Source organism: Typopeltis vanoorti, chromosome 3 (genome assembly GCF_054136105.1).
Source record: "Typopeltis vanoorti isolate ZY-2024b chromosome 3, IOZ_Tvanoo_1.0, whole genome shotgun sequence".
Classification (NCBI taxonomy): Eukaryota; Metazoa; Arthropoda; class Arachnida; order Uropygi; family Thelyphonidae; genus Typopeltis; species Typopeltis vanoorti.
In genome coordinates, this window is record NC_143551.1 from 111,048,671 (window position 1) to 111,075,814 (window position 27,144).

The window sequence follows — 27,144 nt, forward strand, 5'->3', positions numbered from 1 at the left end:
GATGAGTTACCAGTCTCATACTAAGCTGACTAGGTTTATTCCTACCAGAAACTACAGTTTTTCTATCCAGCAAAACAGTCAAACTGGCCAAAAGGACATATGCAATTCACAGACAGAATACACTGGCCTCATAGCCTTACTTGCTTTGGCTGTAATCCAAATCAACCAATCTCTCTCGCTATCCTCTCTGAAAATACAGCATCCCTCACATTCTATCCCTGTAATTGCATCTTCTTCTATGAGCCAAGTCTCTAATTAGTCAACTTATCTAGGTTGACTAATGCCAGAAATTCCTCCCTCTTATTCCTGACTCTTCTGGCATTAGGTACATAAACTGCAGCATCCTTTGATCTAACAACTACCTTTACACCTTCTACTGACTGCACCATTCAAATTTGTTATCTGAGAGACCAGATTCTGTATTTTTTCGATCACTCACACTTGCTCACCTCGAGGATGCCTACAACATACACACACACAAACACAGACAAACAAAAACAAAAAACAAATATGCAGATCAATTAGCTGCTTGCTGCAAAACATGTATCAAAACAACAAAATAGCTGAAAAAAAAGTTACAGCATGAAACCAGAAACCGACACATACTGGCCAATACATACACAAAAATTTCTACCACCACCCAACATAAAAACTAGGAATCATTAATACACTAAAAAACCGAGCTTTGAAGATTTGCTCCAATGAACAAGCACTTAAAGATTAATTAAAATTTATAGGAATTTCTTCCTAAAAATGGTAACAGCCAAAATACTACCAACAAAATTCTGTACAAGACCTCACTTAAAAACAAAAATAAACAAAACTACAATAAAACTGTAACTATTCCATACATTAAAGGGATATCAGACAAAATAAGCAAAATACTACAAAAATACAACCTTAAAGCCACCTTTAAACCTCCTGCAAAATTAAAGAACTTACTCAACTCATCCAAGGATCCACTCCCTCCACTGACCCACCCTGGAGTATACCATATTCATTGCACCTGTAATTTGCCCTATATATGGGAAACAGGACACACAGTTCCTATCAGAAAAAAAGGAACATAAACGACACATTACATATGATAACTATGGTCAAGCTGGGCTTTCTGATCATGCCCTGTCAACTTTACATAGAATCGACTGGAAAAGCACCTGTTGTTTACATCACACCAAAACATGCTATGAACGTAAATTTAAGGAACCCTGTGAGATTCTTATTGATCATCTTAATCTTAACAATAATGATGGTCTAAAAATCCCAAGCATATGGAAGGCACATATTCTATCCGCTTAACCTTTCGCCCTAAGAGCTAATTTTAAATAGGGCCATAGGTAATCCAGGATCCTAAATCTAATATAACAATTGTCATGTTGTTATCAAGAGCACAAGACATCATTTTTATTTTTACTGTAACAAAACTATCTATATGAAAGAATGTTTCTCTGATGTCTTAAATAGAATATAGCTTTGAGGTAGTTAATTTATTTTATTTCATTTATTTATTGTAATTTTATTTTATTTTCACTAGAGGTCAGGCCAGTAGAATAACCATTGATCAAATCATTGTCTCTTCAGCATACTCTGTGAAATGTAATTTAGCTTGTCTCTGTATATATATATATATATGTGTGTGTATACTCTAGATGATGACTTTAATATGAAAGTCAAAACATCGGGAAATTAAAATAATTATTTATATAGAGTCCATAATTTGTGTAAAATGAATACTGATTACCATGTAACACTAAAGGAAAGGTTACAGCATGAAAATCAATAAACTGAAGGGATTGGTCAAGGATATGCTATGTCACCACTCTTATTTAATATCTATGTAGATGAAATAGTAAAGAAATGGAAGAAAAATATAAAATCAGCATTCAAATTGGATTGCAGAACTATATTTAATACCCTTTTGTTTGCAGATGACCAGATAATCATAGCAAGAAGTGAAGATGAACTCCAAAGATTAATATACTTCTTAAATATAATTGCTAAAAAAATTTGAAATGCAATATCAACAGAGAAAACAAAAATCATGGCTTTTAAAAGACTATCTCCAGTCAGAAGTAAAATCATGATTGAAACTAAAATTTTAACAAATTAACTTCTTCAAATACCTTAAATGTGTTTTATCATATACAAAAGCTGACATTGATATCAAAATTTCAAACTTTCTAAAGATGACAGGAATAATCAATAATATTTTCAAACCTAACCAAGTTAAAAAGCATACAAGAACAAGAGTTTAATAATGTTTTGGCAAGACCTTCTCTACTCTATGGAAGTGAATTATGGACCTTCAAAACTGCAGAAGAAAGAAGAATAGAAACTGAAAAAATTAAATTCCTTCTTCAAAAAATAACAAATTAACTTCTTCAAATACCTTAAATGTGTTTTATCATATACAAAAGCTGACATTGATATCAAAATTTCAAACTTTCTAAAGATGACAGGAATAATCAATAATATTTTCAAACCTAACCAAGTTCAAAAGCATACAAGAACAAGAGTTTAATAATGTTTTGGCAAGACCTTCTCTACTCTATGGAAATGAATTATGGACCTTCAAAACTGCAGAAGAAAGAAGAATAGAAACTGAAGAAATTAAATTCCTGTGAAGGACAGCAGACTATACTTTGTGTCTGTGGGACCAAAAAAAAAAAAAAAAGAAGCACAGAAATACATAAAGAAATAAAAATAGACTCAGTATTAGAAAAAAAGTATATGAATACTGAAAGAAGTGCATTGAACATATTGATAGGTCTACACTCATTGGGTTAATTTACCAATGCATGACATCCATAACTTCCCTTACACCCCTCTGACTTATTGGCAGTTCAAGACTATCCAAAAAAAATGCTCTGATATACCATCCATTTGGAGGATATAGAAGTCAGGGATAACCAAGGAAAAGTTGGAATGAGAATCTAACAGGCCACTGGACCTAAATCCCTGAGTAGATGATGAATGATGCCAGGAAGAACTCAATGAAATATCAGTATTTCCTAAGAGAAAGGAGTTAATAGCATCTGTGGCATATATTTAACAACAATCATGTAGTAGGGCAAGTCTCAGGGGAGAAAAGAAGGTAAAATTGTTCCAGTTCTTAAAGTTGTGATAAGACTTGAGGCTACAAATTATCAGACCAAGATTAATTTTTATGCTTTTATTATTATTATTATTATTATTATTATTATTATTATTATTATTATTATTATTCCTGAGACTTCCAGGGAGTCAAGTATCATCAAAGAAGACTATAAATCACCCAAACCAGCTGTCATACCTTCCGTTAAATTCATTCACACTACGAGGGTGGTCTCAGCAGTTCACAGCTTAACAATGAAAAAACGAATTTATAATTTCAAAGTTATTTTTATTTTTCAACATCTAGACATCCCTTAAGACTAATACATTTATTCCAGAGATGCTCCAGTGCCATTATCCCATCCCTGTAGTGGTTCTCAGTATGATCTGCAAAATACTCCTCTATAGCTGCAATCACCTCTTGATTCGAAGAAAAACGCTGACCAGCAAGGAAGAGTTTTAGTTTTGGGAAGAGGTAGAAGGCAGAGGGAGCCCAATCTAGGGAATAGGGTGGATGTTCCAACAGATCATAGAGCAGATCCCTTAATTGTCCCATTGCCAAAAAACATTTGTGGGTAGGCATTGTCCTGATGAAAGATGATTTTTCTTCTGCAAACCAGATCTTTTCTCACGAATTTTTCATCTAGTCTGGTTAAAAGATTGGAATAATATTCCCCAGTTATTGTTTTACGCTTTTCAAGATAATTAATAAACAAAATGCCTTTAGCATCCCAAAACATTGATGCCATGATCTTTCCTGCTGATGGAACCAACTTTGTCATCTTTGCTGCTGAACAACTGGCTTCTAACTGCTGTTTGGATTCTGGTGTGTTATGGTGAATCCAAGTCTCATCCATAGTAATATATCGACACACAAAATCAGTTTTATTTTTGTTAAAACGCTCCAAGCATTGTTCAGAGATTTTCATGCTAGTGCATTTTTGATCTGCTATGAGCAAGCACGGCACCCATATTGCACAAAGCTTTTTTATATGCAATTCTTCATGCAAAATATATCCTTCACATTCCTTTTGAAATGCCTATAGTGTTAGCAATTTCACGCACTTTGACTCACCGGTCATCCAATACCATATCGTGCACTTGATCAATGATTTCTGGTGTTATTACACTTTTTGGACATCCTTCACGTGGATCATCTTCAAGGCTGGTACGTTCAATACGTACCAGCCTTGGTACGTACCATGTTTAAATGTAGCAGCCCATTTATTAATTGTCGAAAACTAAGGAGAAGAGTGCCCATAAACTTTTATGAACTTCGAATGAATTTCTTTTGCCGTTTAAACCTTCTTCTACAAAGAAGTTTTATAACAGCACGAAATTTTATTCATTTCAAGGGATACACACAACACTTTTGCTTCAGACAGCTATATAAAACAAACTACTTGATAGAATGACTTACAATTTCACATGGATGCTTATGAGACAGATATACCAACTTTGAAAAAAAAAATCTTGCCAATAGTGTTGCCATCTATGGTCGAGGTCAAGAACTTTTCGGACCACCCTCGTAGATGCATTCGCTATTCCTAAAGGAAACTATTCTCCTCACTCACTGCTCTGTGAGAGAAAAGCCTAGCTCTTTCCCTTTCTTGACTGTGAAAAATGTTAACTTTCATGGATGCTCCCATGTTCTTTCCCTACCTTCCATATAATGAAAAATTTCATCAGATGATATCCCATAATATCCATTCAAAAGTTTATGAACCTCTATCATATCACCCCTCTTTCTCCTGTTAACCAGAATCTATAATCCACATACTTGCAATCTATCCTCATAATCTAAATCCCATAATCCAGATATAAATTTTGTAATTCTTCTTTGCACCCTTTTGTTAAACATGACCTTTCTTTAGTAAACCCATGCTGTTCGTTGCAGATTATAGCTTGTTTGTCTACCCATTTCTGTATGTCAGTGCTTACCGAGTTCTCTAAAACCTTCACTAATCACACCAGAGATACTGATAGGTTGGTAGTTAGATACATTAGTTTTTGCGCCACCCTTGTACAACTGAACTATCATACATTCCTTCCATTCTGTGGTATCATTCCTGAGCCGAGACTCAAGTTATACAAACGTGAAATGCCTGTCCGTTCACAGTCAAGATATTCGAGAAGCAAGATATTCACAATCAAGAGCAGCAAAAATTATTATAGATACAGTCTCATCCACAAATACTTTAAAAGCTCAACAAAAGTTTGGACTTCACATATTAGAAGGCAGAAGAAACTCTCCACAGTTAAATTCACTAACAGAATCAGGAGCCAGCAAAAGGATCACATCTCACTCAGGACTTTCGATGCGACAGGAAAATCTAGATTCAAGATCTCATCTACTTTACAGTATAATCATGAAATACATTGCCTGATAGAGTGGTGAGAGCAAGAAAGGTCAATGAGTTTTAGGAGTGGTATGATAGATTTTGTGTTTCCAAGGAAGGACCTCCCACAATGAGTCTTTTGATTCCATAGAGGTCTGAATAATAATAATAATAATAATAATAATAATAATAATCATGAAATTAGAAAAGAGATCAACTAAGAGTACTCATATAACAAAATAACTAAAGAGCCATTCTTTTCCATGATACCACCAAAAAACACAATTATTAACTTAAATCACTTAAAAAATTGTTCAAAAAAGGATTCACAGCATGAAAATAAAAGAAAGGACTTGACAATATGTACATTCACTTAAATAATCTAAACCATGTCATCGCCTATACCTTCATTACATGATCCATCACCTGATGGATCAGCTCATGAAGCACTCAACCAAGGAGGAGGAAGGGTTTTAATAACTCTACCTGGAGGTGAGGAAATGCAAATCAAATCCACACCTGGAAAACTATATTTAAACTTCACTTGTGAATTAACAGCCATATAAGCAACTCTCAAGTTCTATCTCTCTAATCCAGCAATAAACATTACAGAAGGAATAATCATCTACAATGACTCAAAATCTGAACTTTAAGCATTAAAAAATGGAAAAACAAAACTCACATAGAAAATTCATGAACATTCAACAAGTTTAAATTTGAAAAATAAGAACTGTACATTGCAATGAATACTAGCCCATCTAAATATTGAAGGCAATGAGAAAGCAGACAGACTAGTCAAAGAAGCAAGATATTCACGTCAAAAATTACACCCACTATCACTGGATGAATGATAACTGCCGCAGAAGACATTGTTGAGATATTTAGTGATCAATTTATAAGGGTGTTTCATCCTGATCAGGGTGGAATCATGGGGAATTTAAGTGTAGAGGACAGACATAAGAGAGGATGGCTTAATTGTGAGTGAGCAGGAGGTATTTTAGGAAATAAATAAACTTGATGTCAATAAGGCAATAGGATTTGATGACATATCACCATGCATCTTAAGGAAATATTCCAGAGAACTGACAGTAGCATGGGCATGTCTGTTTAATAAAATTCTTGAACAGCACAGGTTTTCCAAGGGAGTGGAAAGAAAGTAAAATTGTTCCACTGCATAAAGGTGGTGAAAAGACTGTAGCTTCAAATTATAGGCCAATCTGTATATCTAGAGTTGTGGTGAAGGTACTAAAGAGATTGGCGAGAGGTAGGATACAGAAATGGGTAGATAACAACAGTATTCTTTTTGGTTATTAGCATGGGTTTGTTAAGGGGAAACCATGTTTCACTAACTTGCTTATGTACTATAACAAGGTGACAAATACCTTGGACAGGGAAGGTGCATATACAATGGTGTATTTAGATTTTGCAAAGTCTTTTGATAGGCTGCCACATGACAAACTCTTAAATAAACTGAAACAGATTGAATTGGATAACAGACTTCTGAGTTGGAATAATGACTGGCTGTCAGATAGGTATCAGAAAGTTGTTTATGGTGGTGCGGTATCCCAACAGAGAAATGTCACTGGTGGTGTACCACAGGGGTCAGTTTTGGAGTCATTGTTGTTCAATTTGTATGTTAACGATATTGAGATGGGTTTAACTAGTGATATGCAGCTGTATTCAGTGACGCAAAACTGGAGCAAGAGCAATGCAGAGTCAAGCGGATGTTATGGCCTTACAAGAGGATTTGAATAGATTGCATGAATGGACAGGTAAGTGGAACTGTCAGTTCAATGTTGCAAAGTGTAAGATTTTGAGATTTGGTAAACTGCGATGGGATGCAAAGTATACACTTTTTGGGGGAACTTTAAAGGAATCAGAAGAGGTGAGAGATATAGGAGCGATGGTGGACAAGGACATGAAATTCCGGTCCACATTGCACAAGTTGTGAAGACGTCACATCGGATAAAGACAATGATGCAGAGGACCCTGACATGTAGAATTAGAGAGGTTATGATGACATTGTATAAGGTCTTGATCAGGCCTCATATGGATTATTGTGCACAGATTTGATTGCTGAGTTTTTATGGAGATGAGGATATTTGGAAATGGTTCAGAGAAGATTCACAAACGTGGTCATGGTCATGGTCATTGAAATGTGGAGGAGGAGGTCAGCTTCCATTGCTGGAAACTATAAGGAGGGTGTGAGCAGAGGGGAGTGAGGAGTAAGTTCTTTGTATGGAGAGTGGTTGGTGTGTGGAATGCATTGCCTGAGTGTGTTGTGAATGTAGGCACATTGAAACAGTTTAAGGCATAGTTGGATGAGTCTCTGACTCCATGGAGATCGGATGTCAATAATAATAATAATTCAGCTTGACCGTACTAGAAGGTATGAAATATGCAGGACCTGTCCAGGAGTCGAACTGACACCTGCCCATATCTATTCTGGTCCAGCAATTGCTACTGCTCTACAGAAAATTGACAATAATCCTATAGAAGAGCTCTACTCCATTAAAGTTCAACAGATTGCCAAAGCAGTTCTATATGCCCATGTTCATATGTAGATGCTCTTCAATGGACTCGACGACGACAACAATGAAGGCAACAAATGGGCTGAATATTCCTTTATCAAATAGGCTGATATTCCATCTGTCCCTATAGACAAATTCTTATCCTGGTTATGCAATAGCTCTTCAAGTTCATTTTCATGAACCTCTAACTCTTCATCCAATGTAGCAGTAGCACTGTGCACCATCATACACCTAGTTGATATATCTTAGGAAAGTGAGCATTCATTATTGAATAACCTCATTAAACTCCGACACTCGAGTACCATCTGCATTCAATAAAGTTATTTTTTCAAATTCATACTTTCTTTTGGTTGCGGCATAACGATAAAATTCTTTTGGATTGCTTTTAACTTGCATGGCCAATTTCTTCTCATACTTTGTTGTAGCTTTCCCAACAATACTCATTACTTTTCTGTGTTTAGCTTTATATATTTCATAACTTTTTCTCCCTCGATGAGTCTTTGGACTCCCTGGAGGTGTCACACAGATAATAATAATAATAACTACTCTCACTCTCACTATGAAAAGCATATCTCATGATATGCTTTTCATATAATTTTCTTGTGGATCTCTTGCTTAATAAGGTTGCACATCTATTTCACTCCCAACCTATTTATTCTTCGAACATTAGGGATACATTCAGATATCGCCTCACCTCATTTAAGCACTATTTCAAAGATTCCCATGCATTGCTGGCATTTTTTACATTCAGTAACTGATACCATGGGACCAAACATAGTATTCTCCTAAGTTGATCATAATTTCCAGCTTTTTGTATTCAGCATGTAATCTGTTCTAATCAGAGCATCAATACAATTAGATACTTTCCAAGAAAGCATTGCATGATCAATGTTGCTAATTGGTGTTAAAATAGCCATATTCTTAACAGAGACCCCTTCTGTTGCTATGAATCCAACACACTTTGACTTCGAGTTCCTTCTTTCACATGCTGCTTGAGAAAGTTGTCTCGCAACATTTCAATAAATTCTTCTTCTTTCTTCTCATGAGATTTCTCTTCTAACCAATCAATGTTTCGAAAATTAAAGTCGCCCATGCGACTTTAATTTTGGTATCCATAAGGCTAAATTGGTGATGCATTTCTTGGTCCCCTGCAACTGAGCTGCTAAGTCTGTAACAACACCCCAAAATATATATATATATATATATATATATATATATATATATATATATATATATATATATATATATATATATATATATATTTCATTCTGTTAGCCTTGACTTCACACCAGATAGACTCAAACTGACCACTCCATGGGACATTGTTACCATCATGGTTTTCTTGCATTTCTTCCCTAACTGGACTTAAGTCATATGATATCATCAGCAGTTCTCATCCTCCTCTCCTTTTTCTTCTGTTATTCCTAAAAATAGTATACCAATTACACTTGATCCCAGTTACCATATCTGATTCTGATAGTCACATTTCACTAATGCCAACAATCTTAGACCATATCATATTCAATAAAGCAATGAACTCAACCTCTTTGTTTCTGATGCTTCTGGCATTTGTGTATAGACATAATGAATTACCACCTAGCCTATTCTTATAATTAGATATGCAATCGATTTGCTCTTGTTCTAGAACTTTGTGTTTCCTCCCCAAACATCCTCAAAAGGTCCAAACCCAAAGCATATATTTCTGCTCCTTCACTTCATGCATAACCATGTTTGAAGACATTTATGTCTTTATCATGTTTGCCTATCATAGCTGAACTTTCACACACATTTTTCCTATTTCTCCCTTGATGATTTAGTTTCCCTGACTCTCTGCATTAGGTCTCATATCAAGAAGTAATATTTCCAGGCACCTGATGCCAAATGAATTCAATTGCAGGCCATCCCTTCACTTGAATTTATTATGCAAGTCTCTTTTTGCCATCAAACTCACTCCACACACACATATAAACACTCAATCCATTTCGTTAACACAACCTGCACTTGAAATCATTTGCTATCATCACCCTTCTTTTTAACTCAGTACTGTCATATCTGGGTAGCAATCCTACAATTAGAGCCTCCATAGCTCAATCGGTATAAACAAAGCCCTTTAGTTAGAAAGACCTGGGTTCGATTCCCATCCTTTGTCTGGTCTCTTTTGACTAAAGGTGAGTTAGCCAGTCTCAAATGGAGGCAGAGGGTTTTTGTCACTCAGAACAGGCAAACTGGCCCATGAACACACATGGATCTACAGTCAAAAATAAAGATTTAAAAATCCCTGATTGGAGATCCTAAGGGATGGATGAGAAAAATTGGGAGAATCCACATGATGACAACAACACTTTCTTTTAAGGTTTAAGGTTTTAAAATTTATAGAGACACAACACACGTGTTAGAATAATTACTTTACTTATCATAAAGTAAAGTAACATTCAACATTTTGACCTCTGTATTGAGATCATCATCAGGAAAACATACATATGTACAGGATACAAGTTACATGACAGTACAGTACACAAACGTAACTGTACTGTCATTTACCGTAGTCTGACCTCTGGTGGAAAAAAAATAAAATAAAATAGAACGGCATTAAACAATTTCTAAAGTTCTCTCATATTAAGATTTTCTTCTGTTTGGGGGTTGTCCTGGATGCTATGTGGGTTGAAGATGGGTCTTCCAAATTCTTGGAATAATTAATCCGTCCTTCTTGTTCAGATTTGGATGATGTTTCAGCATTTCACAGGCTTCTTTGAATTTTCTTTCAAACCAGGTTTCGGTACAGTGTAGGGAAGGGGACTTGGTGCCTTTCCAGTCAATTACATGTTTGAAATGCATGGTCTGACTGGCCTGTTTTATCATAGTGGAAGTCTTTAATGTGGCATTTGTGTTCATCTTTTCTAATATGTCCTGTTTCCCCCTGCGTAAGAGGTAGGTTATAGGTACATTGATTTTTGTAAACCCATGGGTGGGTAAGGTTTGCTCCAATGAAGAGGCTCTGAACCAAGAATTTGAAATGATTAGCCAAACATTTATAAAAAATGGCTACAATAAAAAAACAGTTCACAAAATCCTTCAAAAAATGCTATTAAAAGCAAAAAAGGTTACAAAAATGCCATAGCCATACATTAGGGGCATTTTGGAAAAAAATAGATAACACTACTTAAATACAATATTAAAGTAACCTTCAAACCTCCCTTCAAAATTAAGAAATTTACTTAGCTCTTCCAAACAATCCCCTTCATATGTTGCCCAACCAGGTTTTTACAAAATTCAATGTACTTGTAATGTGCCTTACACAGGGTACCATCCCATGTAGAAAAGGTGAACACAAATGCCACTTTAAATACTTCTGCTATGGTAAAACAAGCCTGTCAGACCCACACTCCAAACATGTCACAGAATTGACTGGAAAGCCACCAACTCCCTACACTGCACCAAAACCTAGCTTGAAAGAAAATTCAAAGATGCCTATGAAATGCTGAAACATCATCCAAATCTGAACAAAAAGGATGGATTAATTATTCCAAGAATTTGGAAGACCCATCTTCAACCCACATAGCATCCAGAACAACCCCCAAACAGAAGAAAATCTTAATATCAGAGGACTTTAGAAATTGTGTGTCATTCTATTTTATTTTATTTTTTTCCACCAGAGGTCAGACTAGGGTAAATAATTAACAAACAGTTAGATTCATCTTACGTTTGTGTAGTGTATTGTCATGTAGCTTGTATCCTTTACATATGTATGTTTTCCTGATGATAACCTCAATACAGGGGTCAAAATATTGCATGTTACTTTCTTTATGATAAGCAAAGTAATTATTCTAACATGTGGGTTGTGTCTCTATAAATTCTTCACTATGAACAACAACAATACTACAATTTTTACTCTCTCACATTTCTTTCTTGCTTCTTCCAACAGACCTTTCTTATCTTCTCTCATATTATATTTTCAATACTTAAATTATTAGTACCTACCAGAACCACCATCTCTTTATGGTAGTTCTGGTATGGCAAGCAGGAAGAAAAATAATTTTGGCAGGTTGTCACTGGTAGATAGTCATGGCTTTGCAATAGCCACTCTATCAACAGATAGAATAGCTGTTGCAAAGGGTACAGTGGAATACAATGAATGAGTACTCTATTAGTGTATATCATACTTGTTAAAATGTTGCTATATAACAAGCTGTTGTAGATTGGTTAGGAATAGAATACAAGATTGAGTTGATGGAACTAGTATTCTCTATGATGGTTAACATGGATTTTTAAAGATTAGGTCTTGTTTTAGCAATTTACTTGCATTTTATTATAAGGTAACAAGTATGTTAGCTATGTGGTAAGTAAAGAGAGGAATGACTATGAATGGATGACTTTAAAATGTACCGATGGTGAGGAAGCAATAAAAGCAAACCAGATAGTTGAATTACTAAATGAGCATTTTGCAAGGCTTTACCATCTAGGTGGGGATTTCGCAATGCTTGAGGGTCATTGACTGATGGGTGTATTGAGGTTGAAGAAATAAAGGTGCTTAGAATACTGCAGAACCTCAATGCAAACACAGTCATGAGATTAAGTGCATATGTATTAAGTATGTATTAAGAGAATATGCAAGGAAATTATCTGCTCCTCTGAACAATCTGTTTAATTTAAGCCTCAGCACTGGAAGGTGCCAGTGGAGTAGACAGAGGGCAAAATAGACTCACTGCATAAAGGAGGCTCCAAGATAGAAGTATCAAATTATAGGCCATTCAGGAATGATGGATAAGGTATTGTAGGAATTGTTGAAAGACAGAATTTGGGACTGGTAGATAGGAATATGAAACTTTATAACGTCAAATATTGTTAGGTCTTGCCTTAGTAATTTGCTTTCTTTTTATAATAAAATGACAATGGAGTTGGATAAGAGAAATCCAAATACAAATCCAATAGTACACTGATACTGCTAGACTTTGATAGGATTCTAAATAGAACTCTGATGCATAAATTGGAACAATTATGGCAGGATATACATCTTGGTGATTTGGACCAGAGGGCAGCTGATGGACATACATCAGAGAGTGGTTTATGGAGGAGATGAGTCATGGAGAAGGCAGGTGACTAGTGGTGTACCACAGGGCTCAGTACTTAGTCCTCTGTTGTTTAATTGTACATCAATGATAGAGGAAATGAGTTGGCCACAAATATTCAGTTGTTTGCTGATGATGTGAAACTTGGAAGAGTGATAGTAAATTGAGATGATGTAGAGATACTGAAGATGTCTTAAATAGACTGGTAGTATGGGCAAAGGTAAATGGTTGAAAGTTTAATATAGCTAAGTGTAAGGTGATGTGCTTTGGGAAGAAGAAATCGTAACTTGTGAATGATATTGATGGAACTGAACTACAGGAGACTGATAAGGCCAGGTAATTTTGGAGTAATTTAGGACAGGGAGTTGCAGTTCAGAGGGAGTGAAATAAAGGTAATGAAAACAGCACATCAGGTTACATGGTTGTTGAAGAACACACTAACCAGGGATAGAGAGATTATTGTTTCCCTATATAAGGCTTTATTGAAGGCTTATAGAGGGAAATAATAATAAAAAAATCTGGAGTTCTATGTGCAGAACTGGACACCTGGATTCTGTGGAGATTATTAACAAGTGGCAGAGAAGATCCAGTGATGAGTGGCAAAAACAGCCAGGAGAGCGAATATGAGTAAGAAGATTGAGTATAATGGAATGTGGGTGGGGAAGCTGAGACTGAGCAGATATATGGTAAGTAAGTGGTGATAAATTATAAGGATGGTGATTATGACAAGCTTAGGAGACAGCTTGGAGCTATAACATGGAACAAGGAGTTGGGTGGTAAGGAAATAAATGCTGCATGGGTACTGACAAAGAAATACATAACAGCATCAATGCATGAGTGTATTTTGAAGGCCAAAAGGCTGAATATGGTAGGTGTAAAATGGATGAATATGGAGCTTAAGCATGAAATCTGGAAAAAGAAGGTACTTTGAGGGAAGTTCAAGATGAATAATGGTAATAATCAGTTATGTGAAGAGTATAAAGAATAAGCTAAGAGAGTGATCATTTAGTAAGGAAAGCATATGTAGAGTATGAGTATAAATTGTCAAATCAGACAAAGAAAAACCCTAGAGTGTTTTTTTATATATGTGGCAAGTAGAAGGAAGAATGATCGTGGTAAGACGAAGTTAATGGATGAAAGTGGTAGAATGGTAACTGCTGCAGAAGACATTATTGAGATATTCAGTGATAAATTTATAAGGATGTTTTATCCTGATTAGGGTGGAAACATGAGGAATTTAAGTGTACAGTACATACATAGGAGAGGATTACTTAATTGTGAGTGAGCAGAAGGTATTTGAGTAAATAAATAAACTCGATATCAATAAGGCGAAGTATTTAATGACATATCACCATGCATCTTAAAGTAATGTTCCAATTGGCAGTAGCATTGGCATGCCTGATTAATAAAAGTCTTGCAAAAGCACAGGTTCCAAGGATATGGAAGGAGGGTAAAATTGTTCCACGGTGTAAAGGCAGTGATAAAACTGTAGCTTCAAATTATAGGCTGGTCTGTATATTTGGAGTTGTGGTGAAGGCACTGGAGAGATTGGCGAGAAGTAGGACACAGAAATGGGTGGAGTACAGCAGTATTTTCTGTGGTTATCAGCATGGGTTTGTTAAGGGGAGATCATGTTTTACTAACTTACTTATGTACTATAACTAGGTAACAAATATCTTGGACAGGGAAGATGCATGTACAGTGGTATATTTAGATTTTGCAAAGGCTTTTGATAGACTGCCACATGACAAACTCTTAAATAAATTGAAACAGATGGGATAGGATAACAGACTTTTGAGTTGGAATAATGACTGGCTGTCAGATAGGTATCAGAAAGTTGTTTATGGTGGTGCGGTATCCCAACAGAGAAATGTCACTGGTGGTGTACCACAGGGGTCAGTTTTGGAGTCATTGTTGTTCAATTTGTATGTTAACGATATTGAGATGGGTTTAACTAGTGATATGCAGCTGTATTCAGTGACGCAAAACTGGAGGGAGAGCAATGCAGAGTCAAGCAGATGTTATGGCCTTACAAGAGGATTTGAATAGATTGCATGAATGGACAGGTAAGTGGAACTGTCAATTCAGTTTTGCAAAGTGTAAGGTTTTGAGATTTAGTAAACCGTGATAGGATGCAAAATATACACTTTTGGGGGGAACTTTAAAGGAATCAGAAGAGATGAGAGATATAGGAGTGATGGTGGACAAGGACATGAAATTCCCGAGCCGCTTTGCACAAGTTGTGAAGATGTCACATCAGATAATGGCAATGATGCAAAGGACCCTGACATTCAGAAATAGAGAGGTTATGATGCCATTGTTTAAGGCTTTGATCAGACGTCATATGGATTATTGTGCACAGATTTGGTTGCCGGGTTTTAATGGTGATGAATATATGTTAGAAAGAATCCACAGAAGATTTACAAAGGTGGTCAGTGGTCTTTGGAATGTGGAATATGAGGACAGATTGAGAGAATGTAAGTTGCAGAGCCTCTTGAGTAGGGGGACATGATTGAGACATATAAGCTAGTGAGATGTTGTTATCGGGTCGACATGGAGGAGATTTTTCATGGAATGGAAGGGGGGGGAAATAGAACAAGAGGCTATCGCTGGAAACTGTATAAGGAGAGTGTGAACTGAGGAGTAGGTTCTTTGTATGGAGAGTGGTTGGTGAGTATAGACACATTGAATCAGTTTAAAGCACGGTTGGATGAGCATTGTTGGCAATGGTGAGTACCGCCCACGATGAGTCTCCGACTCCATGGGATCAGATGTTGATAATAAAAATAATAATTAGCTGAAATACCAAAACATGAAAATAGGAATAAGAATGAGAATAGGAATATGTAAGTTGCAGAGCCTCGTGAGTTGGGGGGGGGGCATGATCGAGAGATATTGCTTCTTAATAGCGAACATATAGAACAAGTAAAATATTTCAGCCATTTAGGAGCAATTTTTATTGATGATGGGAAATTCAGATATTGAAATAGACAAAATAATAATCTAAGCTGCTACAATGAGGTGCTAGATGAATAAATTTATATGGAATAAGAGATAAATTAGTCCAGCCACTAAACTATCAGTATACAAGGTAGTTTTCAAACCAATTTTGACTTATGGATCTTCTTCAAGTGTCATCCCCTAGGAGGAGGTTGACAACCATGTCAAAAATTTTTTTCTTTATTTTTGCTGCTCTGGAACATTTATGGTAATTCAAGCCAGTCCAGTCCTTGTCTTTAAAGTATGTTCTTCTGGGTCTACCTCTCCCTCTTTTTCCATCCAATTTTGCTTCTAATATTAATTTCTGAATGCCTTCTTGTCTAGTTAATGTCCAAAATATTTAAGTTTTCATTCTTTAATTATTTTCATTAATGTCTTTTTAATTTTTTTTTAAAAACATTTTCGTTTTTCATTTTCTCTGTCTATGGTATTTTCAACATTCTTCTGATGGTCCACATTTCAAAAGCTTCTAATTTTTTCTCTGCTTCTTTATTTAGAGTCTAAGTTTCACTGTGGTAGAGAAGACTTGACCAGATATATAACATTTTATTAATCTTTTTCTTGTGTCTATATTAATGTCCCTGGATGTTAGAATATTTTCAGTTTTCATATCAATATAGGCTTTTCTTGCTATCTCTATTCTTCTTTTTATTTCTTTAATGGAATTTCCTCTGTCTGTAAATATTTGTCCCAAATATATAAAAGACTGAACCTGTTAAATTTTCTTTTTGTGAACAGTTATGTTTAGCTTCTTATTTATTGGTTCTTTTGATATAATCATGCACTTTGTTTTCTTTAGGTTAATAATTAATCCCAAGTCTAAGCTTCTATTGTAAATTTCTGTGACTAAGTTTTGAAGATCATCTTCCGATTCAGATATATATAAGGACTGTGTCATCTGCATACCTGAAATTGTTGAAGTTCCTACCTCCAATGTTTATACCCTTCAGTTCTGAAATATTTTTAAAAACTTGCTCACTATATATATTGTACAGTAAGCATGATAAGACACATCCTTGTCTTACTCCTTTTTTGATTTCAAAGTTGTCAGAATATGCATTTTTATATCTTATTGAGGCCATTTGATTACAGTAATTATATGTAGTAATTTGTAATTATATGTAGATCTTTTCCTTTATTCTTTAGGATATGTATTAATTTCATGTGATCTATTGAATCAAATGCTTTGGTATAATCAATAAAACAAAATATATGCTTTTCTGGTTATCAAGGCTTCTTTCACATAATGTTTTCAAATTGAAAATTCCTTCTCTTGTGCCTTTGTCTTTTTGAAAACCTGATTGAGTGTCTTCTGTTTCTACTGACAAAGTGCCTTTTGTTCTTTCTAGGATTATTCTCAGTAGTAATTTTGTAACATAGCTTGTTACACTTACTAGTCTATATTCTGAACATTCAAAAGTTCTTGGAATTTTGGGAATAGTGACAAAGATGGATTTCCTTAAATCATTACCTGTTTTCATTTATTATTATTATTATTATTATTACTACCCCAAGACCTCATCTGGGAGGTCCTTTTATCACACACACATCTCATCATACCATGTCTTAAACACATTCAAACTCCTTGCAGACACCACACTCTCAGGCAAGGCATTCCAATTATTTACAACTCTGCACGAAAAAAATCTGCCTCTCACTCCCCTACTCACACCCTCTTTATACAATTTCCAGGGATGACCTCTGGTTCTCCCCTGATCTCCCACTATTCTCTGTAGAACTCTACCATTCATCTTATAACAACCCCTTACCAACATATCTCCCCTCTTCCTCCTGTCCACTAGACTCTGCAAATTACATCTTCTCAATCTTTCCTCATACTTGACATTCCAGAGGTCAGAAACTACCTTAGTCAGTCGCCTTTGGACCCTTTCCAACATCTCATCATCCTTCTGAAAACCAGGTGACCAAATCTGGGCACAATAGTCCATGTGTGGCCTAATAAAAGCCTTATACAACAGAGCAAGAATCTCCCTACTTTTACACGTCAGTGTCCTCCGCATCATTCCCAGAAGCCTTTTTGTTGTCTTCACGATTTTGGCGATGTGTACCCTAAATTTTAGATCATTATCCATTATCACCCCCAGATCTCTTATTTCCTCTACCTCGAACAATATATTCTCACCAAGCATAAATTCTGCATCCCATCTTTGTTTTCCAAATTTTAAAACCTTACATTTTGCAACATTGAACTCACATCCCCATTTCTGTGCCCAATCACTCAATTTATTCAAGTCTTCTTGTAAGGCCACAACATCTTCACTACTCTTTATGGTTCATCCCAAATTTGCATCATCTGCAAACAACTGAATATCTCCATCCAAATCTTTGCCAATATCATTAATATACAAGTTAAACAGTAATGGCCCTAAAACAGACGCCCTGAGGCACTCCACTAGTGACTTTCCTTTTCCTGGATATTGCAACCCCCTATACACAACTTGTTGATACCTATCAGATAACCAGTCTCCAATCCTATGCACTAATCTAATATCCAACCACATCTGCTCTAGTTTGACTGTCAACTTATCATGAGATACTCTATCAAAAGCCTTTGCGAAATCCAAGTATATTACTGTGTATCCTTCTCCTCTGTCCAAGGAAGCAGTCACTTTATTGCAATAAGTAAGTAGATTACTAAAACATGACTTCCCTTTAGCAAATCCATGTTGTCCATCAAAAATAATACCATTGTTGTCAACCCAACTCTGGATCCTAGTTCTCACAAGCTTCTTCAACAACTTAACCATGACACCTGACACACAGATAGGCCTATAGTTTGATGCTTGAGTTCGATCACCTCCTTTAAGAAGTGGCAAAATCTTGCCCTCCTTCCACTCCTTAGGTATTTGACCATGTGCAAGACTCATATTAAAAAAAAAATGTCAAGGCAGGTGTCAACTCTCTGGCACATTCCTTCAGAATACGCGGTGATATATTATCAAGTCCCACTGCCTTATTTACATCTAGTTTACTCAACTCCCCCAAACACCTCTTGCTCACTTAGAGGCAGTCTCTCTTCTCCATCATCAACTGCTCTCAATCTCTCCATGAAGTCACATTCACAAGATTGAAAGATCTTTATGAACTGCTCATTAAGTATCTCCACCACACATTCTGCAAAGCTGTCTTTATACCATTTTCTCCGATCAATGTCATCCTTCCATAATCATTCTTTCTTTTGCTGGCTACATATTGAAAGAACTCCCTAGGATTCTTTTTGGCTTCATTAGCTAACTGCTGTTCATGACTCTCTTTAGCTACTCTCACCAACCAAGTCATCCTCCTTGCCTGGTCTTTGTAGACCTCATGAAATTGGTTATTTCCATTTGTCTTATGCTGCCTCCACAATGCCCTCTTTCTCTGTATCGCATTCTTAATCTCTTTATTCATCCATCTCACACCTACCTTATTTAACCTTCTCATCCTTGGAATACATTTAGACATTGCATCTACTAGATAGTTTTTGAAAATCCCCCAAGCTGCATTGATCTCTTTTCCAGCTAACTCCTCATTCCACGCTACATTCCCAAACTGTCTCTTGAGCTCTTCATAATCCCCCCCCCCCTGTAGTTCCACATATATCCTTTTCTTACAGGAGTCCTCGCACTGCTGGCAACCACCCAGGTAATCACCTTATGGTCACTCTCACCAATTGGTTGATGATTTGACACCTAATATATAATTACATCCTCCGATGAGATGACCAAATCCAAGACCCTTAATCCTCATGTGCCCTAAGATTTGACTTAGAGCATATTCTATTTCTTCATATGTAATTAGTTCACCATCCATATTTTGTATATCTGGTGTGTCTGTTCAATCAAAGTCAAACAGTTCTTTTCCATATTCTTTCCATCATTTTATGATATCTTGTGTCTCTAGTAGTATTTTTCCATTTTGATCTTTTATGTAAGGATTAGTTGAAATTTTTCTTTTTATTTATCAGAGCTTGGATTGACTTATTTCTTTACTATTGTGTTTCTTGTCCAAGCCACTTGTCTTTAGCCTTCCTGCATTCATATTTTATAATTTTACTGAGTATTCTATACTGTTGTATACTTTTCTTTTTTCATCTTTCATTCATAAATTCTAATATTGATTCAGTCATCCAGAGTTTTTTCTTAGTGTATTTAATTTTTGGAATAACCTTGTTAACTGTGTTATATATTGCGCTTCTAAAATTTGACCACCTGTTTTCAATTTCCTCTGTTACAAAGTATATTGTCTTCTGTTTTATATCCTACAGGATCTAATTTCTTCCTAATTTCTGAGTTAAACACCATTATGCTGTCAGGTATATTCAGAGCTGTGAAGTCAAGTCTTTCAGTATGATTGTTTTTCTTCTTCATGTAGCTTCCCCAGTGAGAAGGTGCAGCACCATGTCCTTCCAGTTCTTCATGTTGGTGGCTTTCCTTTTTGTTTCTGCATAACCATGTGATCCTGTCCATGATATTATATCTTCAAGCCATGTCCTTCGTTTTTTGCCTCTTGATCCTTTTCCCATAAATTTTCCTTCTAAAACTCTTAGTATCCTCTGTCCTGCTGAACCTCTCAGTACATGTCCTGCCAATCTCATCTTTCTCTGGATCATTTCCTGTAATAAAGATCTCTAGTGTTCTCATTCTCTGTAGGACATCTGTATTTGTCTCAGTTCTGTCCATGACATTTTCAGAGCTCTCCTATAGCACCACATTTCAAAGGCCATTATCTGTTGCCTTACTCTCTTCTTGAATATACAGATCTCACTTCGATATGTGAAAATTGGCTACACTAATGTTCTTATCATTCTTTTCTTTGTCTCGATACTCACAGAACTTCTGAGCAGATCTTTATTTTTTCCGAATGCATCTTTAGCTATGACTATTCTTATTTTTATTTCTTTATCTTGCTTTCCATCTGCAGTAAAGTAGGCCTAAATATTTGTATTCTGTTGTATGTTCAATTTTCATATTGTTTATGAATATTTCTGGCTCGGATCTGCTTTCTTTTGAGATTTTCATAAACTTGGTGCTTTTTTGCATTTATATCTAATCTAATTTCTTTACCTTCTTCAATTAGTATCTGCAGTAATTTGATTAATTTGTTTCTGTTTTCTGCTATTAGAATGGTATCATCAGCATATCTAGGATTGTTGTATTTTATACCACTGATACTAATTCCTATTTTTTGTTTTTCAGTCTTTTTCATCACTGTCTCACAATAGATATTAAATAGATTTGGTGAAAGGATACAACGTCTATCTTCTCTTTTTGTTTTCACTACAGAAGTCTCAGCGTTAAACAGCTGCATTTTCTGTTTGGTGTAAATCATTTTTATAATCTTAAGTACATGATCTTCTATGTCTAATTTATTGTCTAATATATTGAACATTTATTATGTTTTACCCAGTCAAAAGCCTTCCGAAAGTCTATGAAGCATATATAAATGTTCCTATTTCTTTCAAGTGATCTTTCTGTTAGTATTTTTTAGTTCCAGGATAGCATTAATGGTTCTCATTCCGCTTCTGAAGCCTTTCTTCACTCAATTCACCATTTAAGGCTCTTTCAATTTGTTTGTTAACAATAGTTAAAATAATTTTAGATGCATGGGATATTAGGCTCCCAGTTCTGTAATCCTCACAATTTTGTGCATTATTTTTCTTTGAAATTGGTATGCAGATAGATGTTGTAAAAACCTCATGTAATTGTATTGTTTTATAGATGTCCTGAATGGATTCCACTAAATAGTTGTTATTATTGCCAGTCGAAGCTTTCAGCAACTCAGCTGGGATATTATCACACCCAGAGGAATTATTATTAGGAAGATTCTTAATTATGTGTTCTACCTCCTTTCTTGTGGGTAGAGTGGTATCTGTTGTTACGTTTAACTTAAGGTGTTGTGAATCATCTAACATGTTACCATTATCATCATCATAGAGATATGATAAGTACTCCACCCATCTTCCATTTATCTTTTTCTTATCAATGAGTATGTTTCCATCTTTGTCTTTAATGTTATTAGACTGTGTACGTTTTGCTTTTCCATTAAGTTCTTTCACTTTCAGGAATGCTTCTCTGGTTTTGTTACTATTTTGTAATTCTTCTATCTCAGTGCAGTGTCTATTTATCCAGTTTTTTTAATCTTTTACATAACTGTTTGATTCTTTTATCCAAAGTTTTATATCTTCACATTTCTTCATTTGCTCCTCTTTTCCATGTTCTTCTTTCATTAATAAGGTTGATTACCTCTTGAGTTATCCATGGCTTTTTCTTTCTTTCTTCTTGTTATTGATGTGGTTTTTAGCAGATGTTATGATAGCTGCTTGTAGTCTATTCCATTGAGAGAGTTCATTTTCGTTTCGCAACTGTGCAGACAGCAGTTCTGAAATATTTTCATTAAATTTTGATTTTACTATTGGATTTTGTACCATTTGCAGATCCCATTTTAGGAGTTGACTTCTTTTAATTTTTATTGTTTTCAGGTGAATATTCATCTTCATTAAGATCAGGCTATGATCAGATTCACAGTCAGCACTTGGCATCACCTTTGAGTTCCGTATTCCATTGAAGCAACGTTTACTGACTACAATATAGTCTAATTGATTTTTTGTATCTTCCGTCCAGACTTTCCCATGTGTATCGTGCTGTTGGATTTTGCCCAAAATAAGTGTTAGTTATGAAGAGACTGTGCTTGTTACAGAAATCAATCAGCTTTTGTCCTCTCTCATTCCAAATTCCAAGTCCAAATGGACTCACATGTGTAGATGTTCTCTCTAATCCAACTTTTGCGTTCCAGTCACCCATAGCACAAATAACTCGATCTTTCTTGCCTCCGACTTCCTTTATACACCATTCTATTTCGTCATACATGATATCTATTTCTACTTCCTCATTCTGTTCTGTAGGAGCATATGTTTGAATGATCAGCATATCTCTAGGTTTTAATTTCACTAGAATTGCCATTACTCTATCTGATTTTTTGATTATATGGATAATGTTTTTATTAGTTTCTTCTCTGCAATAAATGCTACACCTCTCCTTGATATATTTCACCACCTGACATATATATTTTATATATCTTGCCATTTGGGAGTTTCGACTCAAAATCTGATGATCCTTGGGTTTCACTTATTCCTAGTATACTAATATTCAATCTCTCTCTCTCTCTCTCTCTCTCTCATCACATTAGCCAATTTCCCACATTTATTTAATCCTCTTGCATTCCAAGTAGCAATATTCAAGCAATTTCTGCATTGAATTTCTTTATAGCAGTCATGGACTGACTATACCGCAGGGCCTGCTACATCACCCTGACATCACTGTTCTGGGCATATTGAGACTACCCAGGCTTTAATTTTTTTCTGCTTAGACATGATGCTTTACATAGCAGCATTTTTTATGGAATGGGTTGCCAGAACTATCCAACCCCCCCAATATGAATGGAAGACTGCAGCTGTTGTTGGTTAATGGGGGTCCCATGAACCTAGCTGGGAGGCCTACAAAGTAGTGCCACCGATCATCACCATCATCCACCACTGAGGGGGGGGGATGCCCCAATATGCCATGACAGCCCAGCGATTGGTTTTTAGACATGTTTTTTAGTTTATTATTTAAAATAAAGAGCCAATAGGCTTCATTTCAGTGATGTAAACATTATTTAAATTAATGGGATATTAAATCCCACATTGTTTTATAACCGAATAAGAAACTCAAGATCGGAATCAAAGAGTTTCATGCTGAATATAGTAACTATAAACGTATCGGCGACTACTAGCGTAAGCTAAAGCACATAGTAAACTAGGGCAACTCATAGCATAGGTGGAGAAAGTTCTGATCGCTATTCTTAGTATTTTCCATAATGTAAAATCCATCTCCTAGGAGATGTATGATGTTATACATTATGGTGGGAGGTTACTACCCAGACTGGTTTCGATCTTTATTGAGATCTCATCAATGAGCAGCTCTCACTGATGCTCGCTCAGCTGCTCACTGATGAGATCTCAATAAAGATCGAAACTGGTCTGGGTAGTGACCTCCCGCCATAATGTATAACATCATACATCTCCTAGGAGATGGGTTTTACATTATAGAAAATACTAAGAATAGCGATCAGAACTTTCTCCACCTTTGCTACGAGTTGCCCTAGTTTGTACTATGTGCTTTAGCTTATACTAGTAGTCGCTGATATGTTTATAGTTACTATATTTGGCATGAAACTTTTTGATTCCGATCTTGAGTTTCTTATTCAGTTATATTTGGTTTCTTATAGAGTTATCTGGGTTTGTCCAAGTATATAGTCTGCACTTTGCATGTTGAAAGAAAGTATTCATTATGCATAAGTTGCTTTGAAAGCAGAATTTCAAAGAATTTCTCACCTCTTTCATTTCTTTCGCCTAATACAAATTTTCCAACAACTGGATTTACTTCCCCTTCTCCAACCTTTGCATTCAAGTCACCCATCACTATGAGTATCTCATTTGAATTTACATATTCTATAGATTTTTGTAAGTTATTATAAAAATCTTCTATTTCTTCATCATTGTGAGTCATCGACTTATGGATCAGTAAAAAAAAAAAAAACAGTTTTTTTGGAATATAAAGAGAAAGATGACCGCTATTTATTAAAGGCCCGAAGTGTCTTAAAAAGGTTTAATGTTTGGTCTCTAGAGCAGGGTTTCTGGACTTGTAAATATTAAATTTTAAAAATATATATAACTTGTAAATATTAAATTTAAAATATAAAATATAAAAGTAATAAAAAATACTTAAATAAATCCTTAGCCCACCCCAGTGCAAAATATTCTATAGGTTTCCAAACAACTTTTCATGTGTGGGAGCAACATATATTATTAATTTTATTACATGACACTTCCAAGGAGTCCAAAGTCAAAGGCTCACTGAGAGAGGGCACCTACTCTACAACTTCCCATCTCCACCACTTAACCTACCAACTACTAACTGTGGAGTGAAGTATTGGAAAAGATGGTCGAATTCAGAATGGGTAGACAAGAACATCATGCTTTACTTTATTTTATTTTATTTCAATTTATGGCTGAAGCAACTCGGGCTATGTGGCCGTGTGTTATGTAATTGTGTGTGTGTTCTAATGATGGTTTGCCTGCTTTGCAGGATAAAACACTTGCATTCTTGGAAAGAAAGCCCTGCTGCCTCTGTATGAGATATGAGACTGGCTAACTCACCTTCAGTTGAAGAGCCCTGATATATGTTCTTCATGTCCTAGACAGGATTTGAACCCAGGTCTTTGGAACCAAAGGTTCAGGTCATTGATCAGGCAAAGTGCAGAGATTCATAAGAGATCCAATTTTGGAGCTACTGAGAGAGTGATCTTTTAGATCATTTACAAGGTTTTGAATTGGCAGTTTGACCAATTGAATTGCCTACTATTGAAAAAATAGTACTAGGCTTTGCTTGTGGGTTTATGTGCCACTTTGCTGAGCTGAGTTCAGCTCAGTTTTTGTGATGAATTTCCAGACATTGACTCTTTAGGGCATGGATTAGTTGTCAACTACTTTAGATAGTAACCCCTTTCAAAGGTTGCCCACTCCAAGTTTTTGGTGGTTTGAACATTTGATTCTTGCCTGGTCTCTGATGAGAACCAACAGTTCAGAACCGCTGTCAGGCCAGTGGAGCCTAATTTTAAGTACCGATAACAGGCGGACATATGGTCTCCTGGGCAAAATTCATTTTTTTTTAATTAGTGCATATCAAGTCAGCTCTAATGCCAAAGTTATCTTCTCATAAGCGGTGATAAATTTCAAAACATTTAAGTTTCTATATTGGACTCTAAAACATGGATGAATCTATAATATTCTCCATTTTAATATGTTATTATTTGTTTTTCATAATGTAGGCAGCAAATATATTAGTCTCTTACCAATTTTTGGAGAATTTATATACTGAATATATTGAATAACTTTCTTACTTTTACAAAGGGGAGCATTTTATTAATTTTTTTTTCTTTCTTGACAAGCCTCTTAATTATTATATTAAATAACTTTTCAGCTCCTGAGATCCATTCTTGATGTAAATTTGCCAAAGTTCTTGTCCCATGATGTACCACTCTTTGAAGGAATTATATCAGACTTATTTCCAGGTATTTTGCTTCCAAAGGCAGATTATGCGGTGAGTATACTATCTTCATAATATATTTATAGTCACCCTCAGTTATATTTATATTCTATGATTAAAAACTAATATTTTGTCATTTAAGCTTCTTCTCTTCACAAATATCACTTAACAGATTGGTTACTTAGTAGTTTCAGTATTTCTTTTGCCTTAATCAAATAATCTCCAGTTCATCCAGTAGAGTAATTTTTTCAAAATCATTTAATTCCATTTCTGAATTTGTTTTATATCAGTCCCACGTCGTCAATGACATTGTGGGAGTTATAGCAAATTGGTGCTGTGTGTGTGTGTGTGGCATCAGTTAAGAGCAGTTAAATATGTTCATTTTGGACAGATTGATAAAGTAGTCTTGAGGAACACTTCATGAGGAAATAGAAGAAAGAAGCATATTCGGTGGGTTAGTAGTTGAAGTGTAAATCTCTGTCAAGCAGCTACTAGTCATGTTACTTTAGGATTAACAGAAATGGGGGAGATGATAATGCTAGTTTGGTGGAACAACACCCATAGAAGTATCAGAAGAAAAGGGACCAACTTCGAGACAGCAGCAGGATTGAGTCTATGGGGAAGTGATCATTGATTATTCAAAATGTCCTTTTTTGGATAGCATTTAAGAATATTTAGTAAGATATTTGGACTCACATTTTGTGAGTCCAGAAACCTTCTACTGCCCCAAATGTGAGAGCAGTAATCTAGATTGTGCATGATTTAGAATTTGTACAGTGGTAGTAGTAGTAGCTGGGGTGAAAAGTAATGTTTTGAGCAGGAGTCCAAAAGACGGCTTGTGACTAGTGGTGTGCTGCAGGGTTCTGTTCTTGGACCACTACTTTTCAATTTGCTCATTAACGATATAGGAAAGGATCCGAGAGGAAGTGTTCACTTCTTTGCTGATGATGCAAAGTTCGGTAGAGCAATTGTGAGTGCACAGGATGTCAAAATTTTGCAGGATGATTTGGATAGTTTGGAGGACTGG

General features: G+C 35.6%; 1 protein-coding gene across 1 annotated transcript in view; it reads left to right on the forward strand.

Moving 5' to 3' along the window:
* LOC150108468 (dynein axonemal heavy chain 7-like) overlaps positions 1–27,144 on the forward strand; it is a 990,001-nt gene that overhangs the window by 280,359 nt on the left and 682,498 nt on the right. Inside the window, exon 16 of the mRNA XM_090390473.1 lies at positions 26,052–26,171. Within this exon, the coding sequence (XP_090246599.1) occupies positions 26,052–26,171 (120 nt within the window). The remainder of the gene's footprint in view (positions 1–26,051; positions 26,172–27,144) is intronic.